A 20,446-nucleotide genomic window follows, 5' to 3' on the forward strand; every position below is an offset into this window, starting at 1 on the left:
GAAGATTTTATGATTACTGAGCTATTCAGAATTACACTATAAATTCCTTATCTTACCCTCACTTATATGATCACTTAGGACTATTGTAATCCGAATAGGTGCCCTAACGCACTTCTCTTTGAGGTAATTTGATCCTTTACACGATATTTGGTGACGTAGGGTAGTTAAACATAGTTATTTGCGAATAGGTGCCCTAACGCACCCCAAAATCATTTGGTGGTGAATCTTCTCTTTTAATACCCCTATTTAAAAGAGTTGTCACATGTCGAAACCCGCTTTCGAGAGAAAAAGGGGCACGACAGCATGGCGACTCCGCTTAGGATTTACACTTAGGCTAGTACCATAACGAAGTTGACATGGTTGGAGGACGACATAGGTGGGGACGTTAGACAAGGGATCAATCTAAAAGATAGGATCTTTGATAAGGTGGGTGAGGCACAGGTAAAGTACAAGAGGCTACAAAAAAGGGTGTTCGTATCCGAAGCTAAAAATATAGAGCAACATAAGGTGGATATGGAAGCGATCGGAGAATGGAAGGAAATTGCAAATTAGTCGACAGAAATTTTGGAACATCTAGAACAAGGACTGATGGACCTAGAGGGGAAGATGAGAAAGATACTTTGGGATTGTCAAGGCATGGATCCGGATGAAGGAAGGAAGTTGGAAATGGTGTACTTGATACTGGACATGTGCGATTTCGGAAACGTGATTGATGGAGCCAAGAGAGCCAAGAATGGAGAAGGTCCTTTCGGGACCAAGTAGACTAGGAGATTATGTTTTTTACTGCTTTCTAGACTAGATTAGATTTTGATGTAATAAGGCTTAATGCCATTAGTGACTCTATAATTATTATTTTCGATTTAGTGAAAGATTGATTTGGCTTATTTTCGCATTAATGGAGTGAGGAAACGTTGGCATTAGTTTCCTCCAAGTCTATGTGTCGCTTAGGCCTACCTCAGGCACAATGAGGTCCCCAAATTAGGACGTGAATTATTGCATAACCTTATGTGATACACGGTTAATTATTTCAAAAACACTTTTACTTCGTTTTACTAACTTGGTTACCTTTTGCCTTTTTCTTTTGATTAGTCCCATTTCCAAAGGTTGGTCTGTGCATTCTAGCCTCATCAGCATACCACACCATATCCAAAGGTCCTCCACTTCCTCCTCCACCTAGCGACCTGAAAAGCAAAGACAAAGGAAAGATGGATGATCTAAGTGGTAACCGAAAAGAAAATGCTACCATGGCAGAGAATGTTGAAACCTCAGACGGAAGAAGTACGCCAGGACATAATGAGTAAGTCTTACGTTTGGAGAAGAAAATCTTGGAGTTGCAGGGTGAGCTTGAGCAGGTCCGAAATCTGGCAAACCCTTACCTTACTCTAAATGTCCTTAACCTCAACCAGCAAAACACAACCACTCAAAACTAAACACCACCGCAAAACAACCAAAACCAAAATCCACCACCCATAGTTTCAAAATATCCTCCTGCAATACACTAGTATCACAATCCCGCACCTCCTCAAAAATCATATCCCACCACCAGTACAAACCCCTCAATAACAACACCATTACCTGACCTCTTATCCACAAATCATAACTTATCACACTCCTCAAAATGCACCACAACTTACCTTTGATCCCCCTAAAACTTCAATCAATGATCACCCATATACCCAAGTTCCAGGAACTCATCAAGGCAACCCAATATACATGGAAACCTTACCCCATACCCCACAACAAACCCTATACATATCGGAGCCGACCTAGACAGACCTGCACATTCAAAAATGGTAGAAGAACTCAAGAAGCTGACAGGGAGAGTCCAGAGTGTTGAAGGCGGGAAGGGTGTTGAAGGTTTGAATTATGAAGACTTATGTAGCCAGCTGGATATAGAATTGCCAGAAGGTTACAAATCTCCCACGTTTGAGATATTTGATGGCACTAGTGATCCTAAGGTACATCTTACAACCTACCGTGACAAGATTGTGTTAGTGGGTAAGAATGAACAAATCCACATGAAACTGTTTATGCGAAGTATTACAGGAGACGCTTTATCTTGGTACATCAGCCAGAATCTGAAAAAGTGGGCGAATTGGGTGAGCATGGCATCAGATTTCATGGACAGATTCAGGTTCAATTTAGAGAACGCGCCAGACGTTTTCTATATCCACAACCTCAAAAAGAAGCTGACTGAAACCTTCCACGAGTATGCTACTCATTAGAGATCAGAGGCCGTCAAGGTGAGGCCGCCACTTGAAGAAGAACAAATGAACAAGTTCTTTGTCAGAGCTCAAGATCCGCAATATTATGAAAGGTTGATGGTTATCGAGAATCACAAGTTCTCAGGCATTATCAAGTTTGCAGAAAGGATAGAAGAAGGAATCAAGAGCTGGATGGTGACCAATTTCGAGGCACTGCATGCCACAAACAAAGCCTTGCAATCAGGAGGTATCTCAATGAAGAAATAAGTGGGTGCCGTGATGGTAGCCCATGTCCCTAACTCTCCCCTTACATACCAAACACCTACCATACATATAATACCCAAAACTACCCAAATCCATGAACAAATTTGACTGTAGACCTCCCAAAAAATACAACCCAATCGCTGAACCCATAGCCTAACTATATGAGAGACTAAAGGCCACTGGTTACGTCACCCCTATTCATGTTGTTGTTGTTGAGAACCCTTCCCAGTGGGTTAACCCCACCAAAACTTGTGCCTATCATTCAGGTATGAAGGGTCATACCATTGAGGAATGCCGCATGTTGAAGGATACGATTCAGACACTGATCAATACCAAGTTTATACAAGCAAAGGAAGTCGATCCAAATGTCCTTAATAACCCTCTCCCAGATCATAGGTGTGAGGTAGTGAATGTGATAGAAACTGATGAGGAATGGGATCAAGAGGGATCCATAGTACTTATTCCAGAGGGGGATGCTCCAAAAACATCTCATGTCACCCTATCATCGATCATGGTGAAAACCCAGGCACCGTTTGAGGTCGAGGTAGCCATGCCATTCACTGTGATTGTAGCTCCAACCTGTCTTATCAGTGTGATGCCTTCCCATGGTATTATGTGGTGGAGGCAAGAAGCAAAGGAAAAGCCAATATGGAAGAGTCAGGTGTTGCGTAAGGTATGACCAGAACTGGCAGAGTTTATACACCTAAGAATCTTGGAAGAACAAGCAAAGAAACTACATCTAAGCCACATGTCATTGAGACAAACACTGACGATCTTTGGAAGAATGTATAGGTGAGGGAGTACTCTGTTGTTGACCACTTGAACAAAACTCCCGCCCAGATATCCATCTTGTCGCTGTTACAAATTCAGACGCATAAAAAATGTAAGGCCTCGTAAAATGTCACATAAAACCCGGGATTTCGTGGTTTGAGGTAAGTTAATGCATTTGAGGGTTTTAGACTCACCGCAGTACAGACTTTTGAGTGAAATAGTGCATTGGGGAGTTGAAGACAAAACATTTCCAGAATAGAGTGTGACAACGGTCAATTATGCGACCGCAGAACTACTCCGTGGACTGCAGATTCACCGCGGAGTGAAGCAAAGAAATGGGCCACTTTTGGAGTTTGTTTTGCGGTCAACTATGCGACCGCATAATTGTTTCACGGGATGCACATCCATCGCAGAACCAACATGAAGATTTTCGGAGGGTTATTTTGCGGTCCATTCTGTGGCCACATAATTGATATGCGGGCCGCAGTCCTGGCCACAAACTGGACCTGACCAGCCAAATTTTTGGGACAGTTCTGCTGTCCATTTTGTGAGCTGCTAACTTGATCTGTAGAGCACTCTGCGACCGTAGAGTTGAGTTTAAAGGGTCCATTTTCTGATTTTTAAAAACTGACCCATTTGATTAAAAGCCATTGGGTCTCATTTTGAAGGAAAACATCTACCATTTTAGAGTGAGTGGAATGCTTTAGAGAGAGAGAGGAGGAAGCCCCAAGAGGTAAAACTCGCAAGGTCTTCACCCAAGAGGTAAGATTCTACTCCCCAGCTCTCGATTTCGGGATTGGACTGAAAGTAGGTAATGGGAAGTGTGATTCTTGAGTATCGTTTATGCAAGCATGTACAATCAAGGTTGGTGGGAAAGTTATTGACTTCACATGGCTAAACATTGGGTTGTGGGTTTAAGTAATCCACCATAGGAGAACCTTGAAACCTTAATGCACACCTAGTGCATGATAAAATGCTCAAATGAGCTGAAACCCCAAATATTTTCCTAATTATGGTTCAAATTTGTCATTTTTCTAATAGATTGAAGTCGCTAGGATTCCCGGAGCATTATATTAATTTAAGGAAGCTCACGCGAGGTATGTTAGCTAAAATCCTATTGTAGAATCGATTTCCATGATGTCCTCGTAAGTTGAAATTATGGTTGGCTCAATTTCTTATTTCTCAGTTTCCGAGTCCTTCCTAATAGAATTGATTATTCTAAAATAAGTGTTCTGTTGAAAGATGTATCCACTCTAAATGTGTTCCAAATGTTCCTATCATATCATGATTCCCTCCGAGAATATAATCTGGTATGAACAATGTACCAAAGGTGTTGTGATTTCAAAATCATGTTTCAATTGCAAGTTAGTATACCTAATTGTGGAAGAGAAACTCAATGTGCTTAAGACTTTCGTTTTCTCATATGTGTACTTAAAGTCTTGATTTGAAATTCTCCTATTGATGATAATCCATGGTAATGTTTGAATGTTATAGAGTTGAGCATGAAATATGAAATACGGTTGACGTGCCGAAAATGATATTACAATTGTGGCCCCTAGTTCTAATGAAATGGAAAGATATGTGAATGATTATTAAGTGAGTTGTAAATCCTTTAAATAATACATGATTTTGGAGTATCGGTTAGTCACCGAGTAAGGGTAGGTCTAAATAATCTAACCCCAAAACTACATGCACCGGTAAAGGAGTGATTGAGGGGTAAATCACCGTGTTGATGTGATGAGAATTTTCCCCTTATATGGGATGAGATTGATGTGTTGAGATATTTCCCCTTAAATGGGATGAGATTATTGCTAGCGAGATGAGATATGATGTCGACCCACACAGCATAGTAGTGAGACGGCTTAGCCGATCGGGCTAGGATCAGAGGCCATGCCGCTCATATGGTGGTGTTGTGATTGAATGTTTCGAGGTGACATTGCTTAGCCGATCGGGCTGAGATCAGAATCCGTGCTAAAAGAACTGTGGTGTATCGGTACTAAAGATCTCCCTACTTTAAAATATTGAAACTTACTTGAAATTTATCTTTCTCTTAGCTTAGCACTTTAATACGGTTTAAGGCTCTCATTGATTTTATGTTTCATTCTCATTTTACTGTTACTCGTTCTATTGAAAGGTTGTTTAGTTTTACATACTAGTATTATTCTATAAGTACTAACGTCCCATTTGCCGGGGGTGCTGCATCTTTAATGGATGTAGGTGGTTCCACAACAGGCGGTATTGATCAGTGGTAGCAGTACACCCTCTCCGCAGTTGACTTGGTGAGCCCCATTTATTTCGAGGACTTGTATCTCATGTCCTCTATGTATATTGTTTTGAGGTATAGCCGGAGCCTTGTTTCCGGCACTATCACGCTAATATTTTTGTATCTATTAGAGGCTCCATAGACATAGTGTGGATTGTACCTCAAGAATGGGGAAGTCAAACTAGTAATGTTGTAATTGTATCACGCATTCCACTCCTAAACTATGAATGTGTAACATAATATTTTTGAGACATATAAATGGCGTTACTATTGGAAATTAATTTGGTGTTGTTCACATGATCTTCTCAATCTAATTAATGAGAATATATGTTCTCTTTACTCATGGGTACGTTTGGGTAGAAGGCATTGTAGAGGCTGCTTGGCCTAGTTATCTCTGTTGAGCACCGGTCGCGCTCTCCGAGGTCAGGGCATGACAAGCTTGGTATCCAAGCCGAAGGTTTAAAATTGTCCTAGGATGTCTCAGAGCTGTGTCTAGTAGAGTCCTTCTTATATGTGTGTTGTCGACTACATATATAATTAGGAGGCAACTTGGGCATTTAGGAATAATATCGTTATTTGATGTTCTAGATCGTGCGATAGAGCTGATTGTAAGACTGTTCCTCCTCGAACTCATGTATTGCTCTAATTTTCCTTATATGGAACCTAGGAAGAAAGCAAGAACTAACAAAGGAGTCAATGCCACCCCATGAATGGCAGTTGATTCTATACCTAATAATGCGGGTGAGCACCAGAGGGTTGAGGATATTCCCCCAGCAACTACACCGCCTAATTCTACTACTCCTGCTTCGACTGCACCAATCCCAACTCCTACCGAGGGTGCAGTTGTTCAACCTCCAGCCCCAGCTTCAAGTCCCGGTGTCTTTGATGGGGATCTTAGGGGAGCCATACAGATGTTGACTCAGATAGTGGCTTCCTAGGCCCAGAGATCGAATGTTGCACCTACTTCTTCAAGTCAGCCAGGGGATTCCGCTAGTTCCAGGGTGTATATGTTTCTTTAGTTTGATCCTCTAGTGTTCATAGGTACTGATCCTGAGGAGGACTGACAGAACTTTACTTATGAGATGCACAAGACCCTTCGAGTTATGCGTGCTACTAATACAGAGGGAGTGGAGTTGGACTCCTACCTCCTGAAAGGGGTGGCCTCTTCTTGGTTTGAGTTATAGGAGGACTTCCGTGAGCAGGGGAGCCCTTTGGCGAGGTGGAGTGAGTTTGTCGACACCTTCATTTACCATTTCTTGCCTGCCGAGACTAAGGCGGCCCGTGCCGCTGAGTTTGAGAGCTAGAAGCAGGGTAGCATAAGTGTGTAGGAGTACCATATGTGGTTCCCACACTTGTCCAAGTACTCCATCTGCATGTTTCCCACTATGGATGCATGAGTGCGCCGATTTGTGCAGGGCCTTAGCCCCATGGTTATCATTGAGGATGCTATAGCTGCATTGAATTCTAATATGAACTAAGGGATGATGGTGGTGGTTTCTCAAGCAATAGAGACCCGCAAATTGAAGAATAGATTGGAGGATCGTCAGGGCCATCCCAGTCCTTTACTTAGTCTTTGGTCAGTGCATAGCCAACAGGACCCAGTCAGCAACAGCTGAGTCGTTTCAGGACCAGTTAGGGGAACAGAGGATCCTACCAGTAGGGTCGGCCTGGAGGGAGATTCCAACAGCAACGGAGGACTAGTTAGGGCCTGCTTCATGGACCAGCCGATATGCTACGGGTACGGTATCAGGGGTCATATTCAGAGAGATTGCCGTTCGTCCCGCCAGAGTATGGGTAGGGGTATGGCACAGCCATCCAGTTCTGTAGCCACTACGTCCGCAGCACCTTCTCCAGTTCGAGGTACTCCAGCACCCACAGAGCATGGTGCAGTTAGGGCTGGTGCACAGAGTTTGGGAGGACCCAACCGTTTCTATATTATGAGGGGTCACCAGAGTTTTGAGGCTTCTCCAGATGTTGTCACAGGTATATTGACTTTCCAATCTCATGATGTATATGCCTTTATAGATACCGGTTCCACTTTGTCATATGTCACTCCCTATGTTGCTATAGAATTTGGGATAGAACCGGAACAACTTCATGAGCCGTTCTCTGTATCTATTCAAGTTGGTGAGTCTATATAGGGATTGTGTCATCACGGTGTATAGTTGGGACACCATGGAGGATCACATTGAATTAGGAATGGTCAATTTTGATGTAATAATGGGGATGGATTAGCTTTATTCATGTTTTGCCAAGCTTGATTTTCGAACTAGGACCGTTAGGTTTGAATTCCCAAATGAGCCAGTTATTGAATGGAATGGGGATGATATAGTGCCAAAGGGTAGGTTTATCTTAAGGCCACGAAGATGATCAAACAAAAGGGTGTATTTACCTTTTGGTTTGGGCTACAGACACTGATGCTGAGGTTCCTACACTTGAGTCTGTGCCAGTGGTGAATGAATTTCCGGAGGTATTTCCTGATGGACCATTGGGATCCCACCAGACAGGAAGATTGATTTTGGAATTGATGTGATGCCAGGCACACAACTTATATCTATTCCATCCTACATAATGGCACCAATCGAATTGAAGGAACTAATGGAGCAATTGAAGGACTTGTTAGTGAAGGGTTTAATCTGACCGAGTGTGTCGCCTTAGAGTGCACCGGTTCTCTTTGTAAGAAAGAAAGATGGGTCACTGAGAATGTGTATTGAATATTTCCAACTCAACAAGGTCACAATTAAGAATAAGTACCCACTACCAAGGATAGCTAACTTGTTTGAGCACTTACAGGGTGCTAAGTATTTCTCCAAGATTGACCTAAGATCAGGGTATCACCAATTGAAGATCAGGGAACATGATATTAAGAAAACAACTTTTAGGACCCGATATGGGCACTTCAAATTTCTGGTAATGTCTATTGGGCTAACAAATGCCCCTACAACTTTCATGGATCTTATGAATTGAGTCTTCAAGCCTTTTATTGACTCCTTTGTGATAGTGTTCATAGACGATATTCTTGTATATTCACGAAGTTGAGACCACCATGTCGATCATCTCGGGGTAGTTCTGCAGACTCTATATTAGCACAAGTTGTATGCAATGTTTTTGAAGTGTGAATTTTGGCTTGAATATGTCATATTCTTGGGTCATGTCGTTTCCATAGAAGGTATTAAGGTTGATCCACAGAAGATAGCAGTTGTGAAGAATTTGCCGAGGACTACAACACCAATAGAGATTCGTAGATTCTTGGGTTTAGCAAGGTATTACAGAAAGTTTGTCTAGAGGTTTTCTACTCTTGCCTCCCCATTGACTAAATTGACGTAGAAGGTAGTTAAGTTCCAATGGTGCTTGTGAAAAGAGCTTCCAGAAGTTGAAATCAAGATTGACTACAACACCAGTGTTGACCCTACCAGAAGGTACATATGGGTTGGTATATTGTGATGTTTCAAGAATCGGACTAGGGTGTGTATAGATGCAACATGGCAAGGTGATCGCTTACACTTCTAGGTAGCTCAAAAATCATGAGAAGATCTATCCAACACATGACTTAGAGCTCACGGCGGTGCTTTTTGCATTGAAGATTTCGCGTCATTATTTGTATGGAGTCCATGTGGATATATTCACAGACCATAAGAGCCTTCAATATATTTTCAAACATAAGGAATAGAATCTAAGGCAGAGAAGATGGCTTGAGTTACTCAAGGACTATGACACAGATATTCTATATCATCCGGTGAAGGCTAATGTCGTGGCGGATGCTCTTAGCTAAGCATCCATGGGTAGTTTGGCTCACTTAGAGACACATCAAAGGTCGTTGGCCAAGGAAGTTCACCGGTTTGCTAGTTTTGGAGTTCGTCTTGCGGACTCTAGTGAAGGAGGAGTAATTGTGCAAAATATGGCCGAATCATCGCTTGTTGTGGAAGTCAAGGAGAAGCAGTATGACAATTCATTGTTGGTAAAATTGAAGGAGGGAATTCATAAACATAAGACCATGGATTTTTCTCTTGGCATGGATGATTGTATGCTAAGATACCAAGGGCAATTATGTGTTCCTGATGTACATGGTCTTTGGGAAAGAATCATGATCGAGGCTCACACTTCCTGGTATTCCGTGTATCCAGGTTGTACAAAGATGTACCATGATCTTAAGGAAGTCTACTAGTGGAATGATATGAATAGGAATATAGCGGACTTTGTGGCAAGATGTCCACATTGTCAACAAGTAAATGCCGAACATCAAAAGTCCGGTGGGTTGGCACAGAACATAGAAATTCCGATATGAAAATGGGAGATGATCAATATGGAATTTGTGGTGGGACTACCTTGCACGCCTCACAAGTTTGACTAGATTTCGGTGATTGTGTACAGATTCACCAAATCAGCACACTTCTTACTTGTTAAGGCTACCAACACTGCGAAACAGTATGCTCAGTTGTATATGAAGGAAATAGTCAGGTCGCATGGCACTCCAGTTTCTATTATCTCCAATCGAAGGGCACATTTCATAGCGAACTTTTGGAGGAAATTTCATCAAGGTTTGGGTACTCAAGTGAATCTTAGTACAACTTTCCATCCACATACCGATGGGAAAGCAGAGCGGACCATTCCGAAGCTTGAGGGTATGTTGTGCGCTTTGTTCTCGAGTTTAAGGGTAGCTAGGATGATTATTTTCCACTCATAGAATTTGACTACAACAACAGTTATCATGATAGCATTCATATGGCGCTGTTCGAGGCTCTATATGGCAGGAGATATAGATCTCTTATTGGGTGGTTCGAGATTGGGGAAGCAGATTTGATAGGGCCCAAACTCGTGCATCAAGCTATGGAGAAGGTTAAGATAATTAAGGAATGGTTGAAAACTGCCCAAAGTCGTCAGAAGTCCTATCGGGATGTACGTCGTAGGAATTGGTGTTCCAAGAGGATGATTGGGTATTCTTGAAGGTTTCCCCCATGAAGGGTGTAATGCGATTTGGTAAGAAAGGAAACTAGAGTCTGAGTTATGTCTGACCATATAGAATCATCCAGAGGATTGGTCATATGGCTTACAGGCTAGAACTACCTATAGAGATGTCTTTAGTGTGCCCGGTGTTTCATGTATCCATGTTGAAGAAGTTGGTTGGAGATCTGTCGCTTATTGTACCAGTGAAGACTATAGAGGTTAATGAGGAATTGAATTATGAAGAGATTCCAGTTACCATTATTGATAGGCAAGTTTGAATGCTGAGAAACAAATAGATTGCCTTCGTGAAAGTGTTATGGCGAAAGCAACAAGTCGAAGAGTCTACCTGGGAAGCCGAGGAAGAGATAAAGAAGGCGTGTCCTCATTTATTTGAGTAGCTATGTAGTTGTGTCCACGAAAAATGTTAAAGAGCTAACTTTCTACAAATTATGTTTCCCCTGTAAAGCTTATGTTAAGGATACTCTTTTTTTAATGTAGTGTTTATGGCGTTGTGGCCGGTGTTGTTTACATGTTGTTCTATATCATTGTGTTGTGGTTATGCTGTTAGGACTGGTTTTGGGATTCTCTGGCAGGTGGATATGCCCAATTACAGGGGAGACTCTTACGAAAGTTTTGGAAATTCAGGGAGTTAGGAAAGAATTTGGAACTGCTGGTGTGAGAAGTAACAGTGGGGTCACATTGGATGCTAATTGCGGATTTTGACCCTCATTCGAGGAAGAATGATCCTAAGAGGGGAAGGATGTGAGGCCCCATAAAATTTCACCTAAAACCTGGGGTTTTAGGGAGTTAAAGAAAAATATTTGCATAACAGGGCGTTTATACGATCCATTATGCGGCCGCAGAACTTCTCCGCGGACCGCAGATCCGCCGCTGAGTAAAGCAGAGAAATGGGCCAATTTTGGAGGTTGTTTTATGGTCAACTATACGATTGCATAATCCTTTCACGGGCCGCACATCCGTCGCAAAAATAACATGAAGATTTTCGGAGGGAGATTTTGCGGTCCATTCTGCGGCTGCATAATTGATATGCGGGCCACATAATTGATATGCGGGCTATAGACTGGACCAGAGCAACCTAGTTTTTTGGACCGTTGTTGTGGTCCATGTTGCGAGCCGCAGACCTGATCTACGGTGCACTCTACGATCGTAGAGTTGAGTTCGGAGGGTCCAATTTTTAATTTTTAAAATCTGACCCCATCTGATTAAAAGCCATTGGGTCTCGTTTAGAAGGCAAAGATCTTCAATTTTAGAGTGAGGGGAGTGCTTTAGAGAGAGAGGAGGAAGCCCTAAGTACTTTGTTCATCAACCCTTGATCAAGCTTTGAAATTCAACAAGTAAAAATTGCAAGGTCTTCATCCAAGAGGTAAGGTTCTACTCTCTAGCCCTCAATTTCGGGATTGGACTGAAAGTAGGTAATGAGAAGTGCGATTCTTGAGTATTATTTAAGCATGCATGTACCATCAAGGTTGGTGGGAAGTTTATTGAGCTCAAATGGGTAAACATTGGGTTGTGGGATTAAGGAATCCACCATAGGAGAACCTTGAAACCTTAATGCACACCTAGTGCTTGATAAAATGCTCAAATAAGCTAAAACCCCGAATATCTTCCTAATTATTGTTCAAATTTGTCATGTTTCTAATAGATTGAAGTCGCAAGTATTCCTGGATCATTGTAGTGATGTAAGGAAGCACAAGCTAGGTATGTTGGCTAAACTCCTCTTGCACAATCAATTTCCACAATATCCTCGTAAGTTGCGATTATGGTTGGCTCAATTTCTTATTTCTCATGTTCTGAGTCCTTCCTAATAAAAATGATTATTCTAAAATAAGTCTTGTCTTGAAAGATGTATGCACTCAAAATGTGTTCCAAATGTTCTTATGATATCATGATTCCCTCCGAGAATGTAATCTAGTATGGTCAATGTACAAAAGGTGTTATGATTTAAAATCATGTTTCAATTGCAAGTTTGTATACCTAATTGAGGAAGAGAAGCTCAATGTCTTTAAGAAATTTGTTTGCTCATATGTGTACTTAAAGTCTTGATCTGAAAATCACTTATTGATGATAATCCATGGTAACACTTTAATGTTATAGAGGTGAGTATGGAATATGAAATACGGTCGACGTGCCGAGAATGATATTACAATCGTGGCCACTAGTTCCAATGAAATGGGAAGATGTGTGAAAGATTATGAAGTGAGTTGTAAATCCTTTAAATAATACATGCTTTGGGAGTATCGTTTAGTAATCGAGGAAGGGTAGTTCAAAATAACCTAACCCCAAAACTACACATGCCAGTGTAGGAGTGATTGCGGGGTAAATCCCCGTGCTGATTTGATGAGATTGTTTTCCCCTTATATGGGATGAGATTGATGTGTTGAGATATTTCTTCTTAAATGGGATGGGATTATTGCTAGCGAGATTTGATATGATGTCGACCAAAACAGAATTGTGGTGAGACGTCTTAGCCGATCGGGCATAGATCGGACGCCATGTCGCGCACATGGTGATGTTGTGATTGGATGTGGCGAGATGAGATGATTTACCTGATCGGGCTGAGATCGGACTCCGTGCTAAAAGCACGGTGGTGTATCGGTAAAAAAGATCTCCCAGCTTCAAAACATTGAAACTTACCTGAAATTTATCTTTTTCTTAAGTTGGCACTTTAATACTGTTTAAGGCTCTCGTTGATTTCGTGTTTCCTTCTCATTTTACTATTACTCGTTCTATTGAGAGTGTGTTTAGTTTTACATACTAGTATTATTCCATATGTACTAACGTCCCCTTTGCTGGGGGCGCTGCATCTTTAATAGATGCAGGTGGTTCCACAGTGGGCGGTATTGATCAGTGATAGTAGTACACCCTCTCCTCAGCTGACTTGGTGCGCCCCCTTCTTTACGGCGTCTTGTATCTCCTGTCCTCTATGTATATTGTTTTGAGGTACAGCTGGAGCCTTGTTGTCAGCACTATTACGCTACTCATTTTGTATCTATTAGAGGCTCTTTAGACATAGTGCGGGTTGTGCCTTGGTTATGGGGAAGTCAAACTAGTAATGTTGTAATTGTATTATGCGTTCCACTCCTAAACTATGAATGTGTAATGTTTTATTTTGGAGACTTATAAATGGTATAATTATTGGTAATTAATTTGATGTTGTTCACATGACTTTCTCAGTCTAATTAATGAGAATATATCTTTTCTTTACTCATGGGTATGTTCGGGTAGAAGGCATTGTACATGCTTGCTTGTCTGGGTTATCTCAATTGAGCACCGGTCGCGCTCCCCGAGGTCGGGCATGACAGAAGAATGCCTTGATTAAAGTATTAAGTGAAGCTTATGTGCCTACCAGTATCACTAGCGGGGAGATGGCTAACATGGTAGGACAGGTACTGGAGAGTCACAAAATTACTTTCCACGAAGTGAGTTACCGTTAGAAGGGTTGAGTCACAACAAGACATTTCTCATTACAAAAAGTTCATTGCCAGTGTCCTGATAGATGGAGATTCGTGCCTGAACATATGCTCACTGACTACTTTGAAAAGACTTGAAAAGGCCTGCATGAGAAATGGATGGGAAGCATTAATGTGAAAGTGTTCGATGGATCTCAGATAGCCAGTATTGAGGAAATCAATCTTGATCTTAAGATGGGCACGACCTGGTTTGATTTCGAATTCCAAGTGCTAGACATATCCGCCACCTACAACTTGTTATCGGTACGACCATGGATACACGTAGATGGGGCAGTCGGTTTTACTCTGCGTCGGGTTGTGAAGTTTGAGAGGAATCATCAAGAGGTAATTATTCACGAGGATGGAAGCAACCCTATCTACACCAACCATACCGTGCTAGTTATCGAGAACAGTAGGAAATTAGGAGGAAAAACATACAACCGCATTGAGCAGTTAAATGCAAGAAAGTGAAGTTTCCTAGTAGTTTGGTAGACTTTCAAAGATAAGTATAGAATTCTTCGTATTTATCTGCAAGACTCTACTAAACCTGCTCATGACTCGTGAGACCTAAGTAACCTAGTGCTCTGATACTAACTTGTCATGATATAAATCCCACCGGAGCCGCGATGGTTCCTAACACTACTTGCCAGCAAGCCAACGGTCTCATTATATCTTAATCATTTGAATATATCATAAGTATCTGATAAATATAATTGAAAAATTTCTACAACTATCCCAAAATCTGGTGTCAATTAGTACATGTGCACTACTGAGTATCAAACATAAACAAATCTCTAGTAGAACTGTCTGAGTAATAGAATAGTACTGAAGAAATTAAAGGAAAAGAGAGTCAATGCATGTTGTCGTCATAGCACCCTTTAAGTCTCCAACCAGGTACAAGCATGGATCTAGCGATCACCACGTGCTGATGCACCTGGATCTGCACACGAAGTGCAGAGTGTAGTATGAGTACAATCGACCCCATGTACTCAATAAGTAACAGAACTAACCTTGGGCTGAAAGCAGTCACGAGCTCAGAAGAAGATAGTCAGCTTCCAATGTAATGACAACACAGGTATAATAATGACAATAACAATAAATAACTCAAAGGAATTAACATAGTTGACTCGTTCATATTACAGAAATTTAGACATGATATCAAGTTCAACAGTTGAAGCCCAAAACTGATAGGAACAAGTCAGTTACAGCTAGCATGAGGAATGGTACATCTCTATGCCTACATGTCAAATATGCATGTCAAATGGATGATTTCACAGTGATATTCCCAAGTACTCTCACTCTCAAAATACTCAATCTACCTGTCTCAAATGCCCACTCATCATACGCACGCAATCACTCATCACTGTACAGGTGTCTGGCATCAATGCCACTCACCAATGCACATGCACATGTACATATCACTGTGCCTGCGCTAACTCTTGATATGTCAGATTCCACAGGGGCAGATCGTGCACAATTTCTAATCAAAGCCAATAAGGCCTAATGCGGCATGTAGTCCAATCCACATAATAATAATAGTAATAAAGCCAATATGGCTTATTGCGGCGTGCAACCCAATCAACAATAACACTCTCAACATGGCTCTAAGGCCCACCTCAATCATCAATCTCTCAAGCCTCAAGGGCTCACAATATCATTCCACTCATCCCAACAATGATAACATGCGATGTAACAATGAATGATGAACATATACTGAGATATGATATGCAAACGAAGGACCATGACTAAGTCTAAAATTACTGTTAATGCATATAACTCAAACAACATAAATAGCGTCATTAGGTCTCAATCGAATAAGCACATAGCCTAAACATGATTTCTAACATGAATCAAAACTCAATTACTCTAACAAGTAGGAATTACATGGATAACACAAGACTTGAAAGCAACAAAGTATAAAAATCAACCCGGATTATGATTACCACAGTTCACGCCCACACGCCTGTCACCTAACATGTGCGTTACCCCAACAGAATACAAATGACATGTTTTCCAAGGATAAATACCCTCAATTCCAAGTTTAGAAATGTTACATACCTCAAAACGCGTAAAGCAATACTCCAACAAGCCTTGCCTCGTGAATCGGCCTCCAAACGACAAGAATATAGTAAAATCAACTTAATATAATCAATACGTGCTATGGGAATTGATTCCATATGTAAAGCTAAGATCTTTAACAAAAAATCAAAAAGTCAACCCCGGGCCGCACCTCGGAACCCGACAAAATTCACAAATTTCGAACACCTATTCAATTACGAGTCCAACCATACCAAAATTATTTATTTCCAACCACAAATTGACCCTCAAGTCATCACATCTCACTCTCCAATAACATAGTCTAAAACCCCCAAATTTCACTTCAAAATCACATAAACTAGGTGTAATAATCAATATTTATCAATAAAAATGATGAATCTTCACTTACCTCTTCGATTATTGTGAAAAGTACTCCAAATAATGCCCTTAGCCGAACTCCACAACTCCAAAAATGAGAAAAATGCCAAACCCTTCGACATATAAGATCTGTCAGTGAAATCGCATGTATGATCAAAATCACCGCTTCTGTGGTCAAAATCTCGCACTTGCGAGCTTCACTTACGTCCCCGACCTTACGCACTTGCGGCCACATTAACGCACCTATGGGACCTTTTATGCGGTACTTGTTTTGCACTTACGGATTCCCAAAAATATATCCATTCTTGCTTCTGTGCTCAACTAACCGAATCTACGGTCTCGCAGATGCCGAACCTACCTGGCACATGCGCCTTTCCCGTATCCATCCAAACACCGCTCCTACAGACCTTCGTGCGCACAAGCGCATCTGCTTATGCGGGAACCCCTTCATATCTGCAACCTCTCCTCAACCAAGCCGACCTCGCAGAAGTGCACAAGTTTCCGCACCTGCTATCAGCACCTCGTAGGTGCGCTTACAGTAGACTTGAAACCATCAACATTTCCTTAAGTCAAAATTTCAATCCGAATCGCACCTAAGGCCCTCAGGACACCATCAAAACATAACAACATGTCCTAAAACATGATATAAACATAGTAGAATCCTCAAATCACATCAAAATAATGAATCACATCCAAATTCAAGTCTAATGAAATAAATGAACTTCCAACTTCTAAAAATGTTGCCGAACCGCATCAAATAAACTTCGAATGGCCTCAAATTTTGCACACTAGTACCAAATGAGAAAACAGGCCTATTCCAACACCAGGAACCAAAATCCAAACCCGGCGCCAAAAAAATCAACGCTCGGTCAAACTTCTCAAACTTCCAATCCATCAACCTTCCAACTTTCGCCAAAAAGCCCCAAACAAACATACAGACCTTTGAATCAATATCCAAATATACGCCTAAGTCCAAAATAACCATACGAAGCTATTAGAACTGTCAATACTCCATTACACAGTTGTCTACATGAAAGCCAAACTCATGTTAACTCTTTCAACTTAATCTTCCAAAATTGGGACTAAGTGTCCCGATTCACTCCAAAACTTCCCCGAAACAAATCCAACCACCCCGAAAGTCACATAACCACAAATAAGCATAGAAGAGACAATAAATAGGGTAACAGGGCTACAATATACAAAAGGACCGGCCGCGTCATTACAATACCCATGATCTTCCACCTTTTGAACATTTTAGTAAAGATGGTGCAGATCATGCCCCCAAGATCCCCAAAAAGAATATTGTTTTTCCCTCGGTATAAAAACCACCATCTAGTGACATTGAATCAACTATAAATTGGTAGTCTAAAAATTCCATTTCTCAAAATAGAATCTTGAACAACATAGATAGCACTTTTAAAAATATTGCACACACTCACAATAAAATGCTTAGAAAAGTGGAAAAATATTGAGAAAAAAGTTGAATAGGTTGTAGAGAAGCTTTCTTAGCATGAAGAACTCATCAAAGCCTTAGAGTACAAGTTAGCAAGCTTGCAGTACGATATTTGTCTGTCGGTTACTTCTCTTTTGCATTTCTTCCAGTAGCAGCAGGAAGAGATGGTGTCTTTAAGAGAACAAATAAACCTCACGAAAACTGATCACTTTGTACCCAGACACCTAGAAGTTCTCAGGTCACTTCTCTACCTCCCAAGTATATTCTCTTCCCAAAGTTATTCCCTTCCTCGGCTAGATTTTCATGTAACACTCCATATATTTGGATTAGGCATGAATGTGTAAAATGAGTACATAGAGTGACGTGCATAAGATTTAATAAAATTGACAAAGTTTATGGAAGGTCTGTCTTCCAGCCTGATGAAGTAAAAATCTATTAGGAATTAAAGAAAACATAAAACACTAAAGTTGTAGTCATTTGAAATGCCCGAACTGATCTCCGTGTAATAATTTACATGTTTTTCACTGGACAATGCGCAGTCTGCATGCTTAGCTACACGCTCAGCCATAACGTGCATGGCAACGCACTTGTTGTAGTGCCACCGTCCTTGCTGCACGATCAGTTGCGCGGTTGGGCCCTCAACTGCCTGGGCACGCACCTGAAGTGTCCTTTTTAAAGCCCTACCTTGTTCCCTATACCCATACCTATAAATTTTCTATAGAAAGGGAAGATCTCGAGAACCCAACTTCCTCCAAGGTCTGTCCATCATCCAAGGTAAGTTCTAATATTGATTGTAGGTTTATTTCAATTCACCAACACCTTATTAATATGGGTAAACCATTCAAATCATTAGGTATTTGATTGAGACATTGTTGTCGAGAAAAGAAACCCTAGAATGTGAATTCAAGATGATTGAACGTTCACCCTCTAATTTATTATAGCATTTGATTAATGATTATAGACTCTAAATTCATGAGATATGAGTTGACGGGTTTGATATAAAAGCATGAACGGTTATAGGTTTGGGTTGTTGTGTATGACCCCCGGAAAATTTTGAAGTACTTAAGCGCTATTAAGAAAGTTGATGTGTGCTAATTATATTATTTTATGTGTAGACGAGGACTATTAATATGACGGATATCAATTTGATACGATAATAAGTGTATGAGGCATATTATAAGTGATACGGGTTCTAAGGAGACCCCTAAGACTAAGTCAAGTTGGAAATTATATGATAGACTAAAGTTCCAAATGAGTACGCACAAGACCAAACTTTGGGCAAGCATATCTTCATATATATAACAGGTTATGTGATGAACAAACTTTCAAATACATATACTTTGAGTCTAGTTTCTAAATCCTCAAACCGTTCATTATTTGGACACTCCTACAAGAAGTAATGATAAAATTACCAAAGGTTGGCAGAATGTGATTATGCGGCCACTTCTGCGACCGCAGAATGGTCGCAATACTGACCAATTTAGCCTAGTTCTGGGCACCAATTTTGCGGTCCATTGTGCAGACCGCATACCCATTCTGTAGTCCATTCTGTGACAGCAAATCTGAGTTCGGAGAGTTCATTTTCCTATTTTTATAACCCGACCCCATTTTGATAAATAGCCTTTGGGGCTCATTTGGAAGACAAAAACCTGATATTTTTAGAGAGAAGTGAGAGTGTTCTAGAGAGAGGAAGAAGCTCAAGTGCTTTGTTCATCAACATCTTGTCCAAGCTTTGAAATCCAACAAGGAAATCTCACAAGATCTTCACTCAAGAGGTAAGGATCTAACCCTAGTCTTCAATTTCGAGTTTGGGGTAAAAGATGGGTGATGGGGAGTATGATTTTTGGGTGTAAGAGTATTATTTATACATGCATGTACTAATAAGGTTTGTGGGAAGATTGTTGAGCTCAAATAAGTAAGGATTGGGTTGTGAAGTTAAATAAATATTGTGGAAGAACCTTGTAACCAATTTGCACATCTAGTGTTTGATAAAATGCTCAAATGAGCTGAGACCAAGAATATCTTCCTAATTATAGTTCACTTTTGTTATGTTTCTAATTAGATTGAAGTTGCAAGGACTTCCGGAATATTGTAGTAATTTAAGGAAAGTTCAAAGCGAGGTATGTTGGCTGAACTACTCCCTTAGAATTGAATTCCACGATGTTCCCGTAAGTTTCAAGTATTGTTGGTTCAAGTTCCTTATTCTCATGTTCTGAGTTGTTCCCAATAAATTCAATCATCTTGAGTAAGCAAAGTGTCGAGAATTATGTATTAAAAATGTGTTCCGAATGTTCCGATCACATTATGTTATCCTTCGGGAATGTGTTCAAGAATGATACGTGTGTTAAAATGTTATGGCTTTGAGTCATGTTTCAAATGAAAGCTAGTATGCCAAACTCTGTGAAAAAACTCAATATGCTTAAGACTCTTAATTGCTCACATGTGTATCTAAAGTCATGATTGGAAATGTCTTAGTATTGATAATCTATAAAGATTGTTGGAAGTGACATAAGTGGATTGGGGATGCTCATATGTGGCTGATTTAACTAATGTTATGCTTTGTAATAGTCTCAATTTGTTTTGTCTTCTTACATATTCTTGGGTGGATATTGTGTATTGCCCTTTTTGTGGATAAATATTTCAATAGTAAATGATGTGTTAC

The 20,446-nt window shown here is 40.7% G+C and overlaps 2 protein-coding genes across 2 annotated transcripts; both read left to right on the top strand.

The window, feature by feature from the left end:
* The first annotated feature begins 1,790 nt into the window (after positions 1 to 1,790).
* Positions 1,791 to 2,225, top strand: LOC138904664 (uncharacterized). The gene has a single exon (XM_070193169.1). The coding sequence runs from the start codon at positions 1,791 to 1,793 to the stop codon at positions 2,223 to 2,225; it is 435 nt and encodes a 144-aa protein (XP_070049270.1).
* Positions 2,226 to 9,280: 7,055 nt separating this feature from the next.
* Positions 9,281 to 9,667, top strand: LOC138904665 (uncharacterized). The gene has a single exon (XM_070193170.1). The coding sequence runs from the start codon at positions 9,281 to 9,283 to the stop codon at positions 9,665 to 9,667; it is 387 nt and encodes a 128-aa protein (XP_070049271.1).
* The last annotated feature ends 10,779 nt before the right edge of the window (positions 9,668 to 20,446 follow it).

This window comes from Nicotiana tomentosiformis, chromosome 2 (assembly GCF_000390325.3).
Source record: "Nicotiana tomentosiformis chromosome 2, ASM39032v3, whole genome shotgun sequence".
In the NCBI taxonomy this organism is placed as follows: domain Eukaryota; kingdom Viridiplantae; phylum Streptophyta; class Magnoliopsida; order Solanales; family Solanaceae; genus Nicotiana; species Nicotiana tomentosiformis.

Bases quoted from the DNA above. Each gene is read 5' to 3' on its own strand.
- LOC138904665 (XM_070193170.1), top strand. From the start codon at position 9,281: ATGGGTAGTTTGGCTCACTTAGAGACACATCAAAGGTCGTTGGCCAAG.
- LOC138904664 (XM_070193169.1), top strand. From the start codon at position 1,791: ATGGTAGAAGAACTCAAGAAGCTGACAGGGAGAGTCCAGAGTGTTGAA.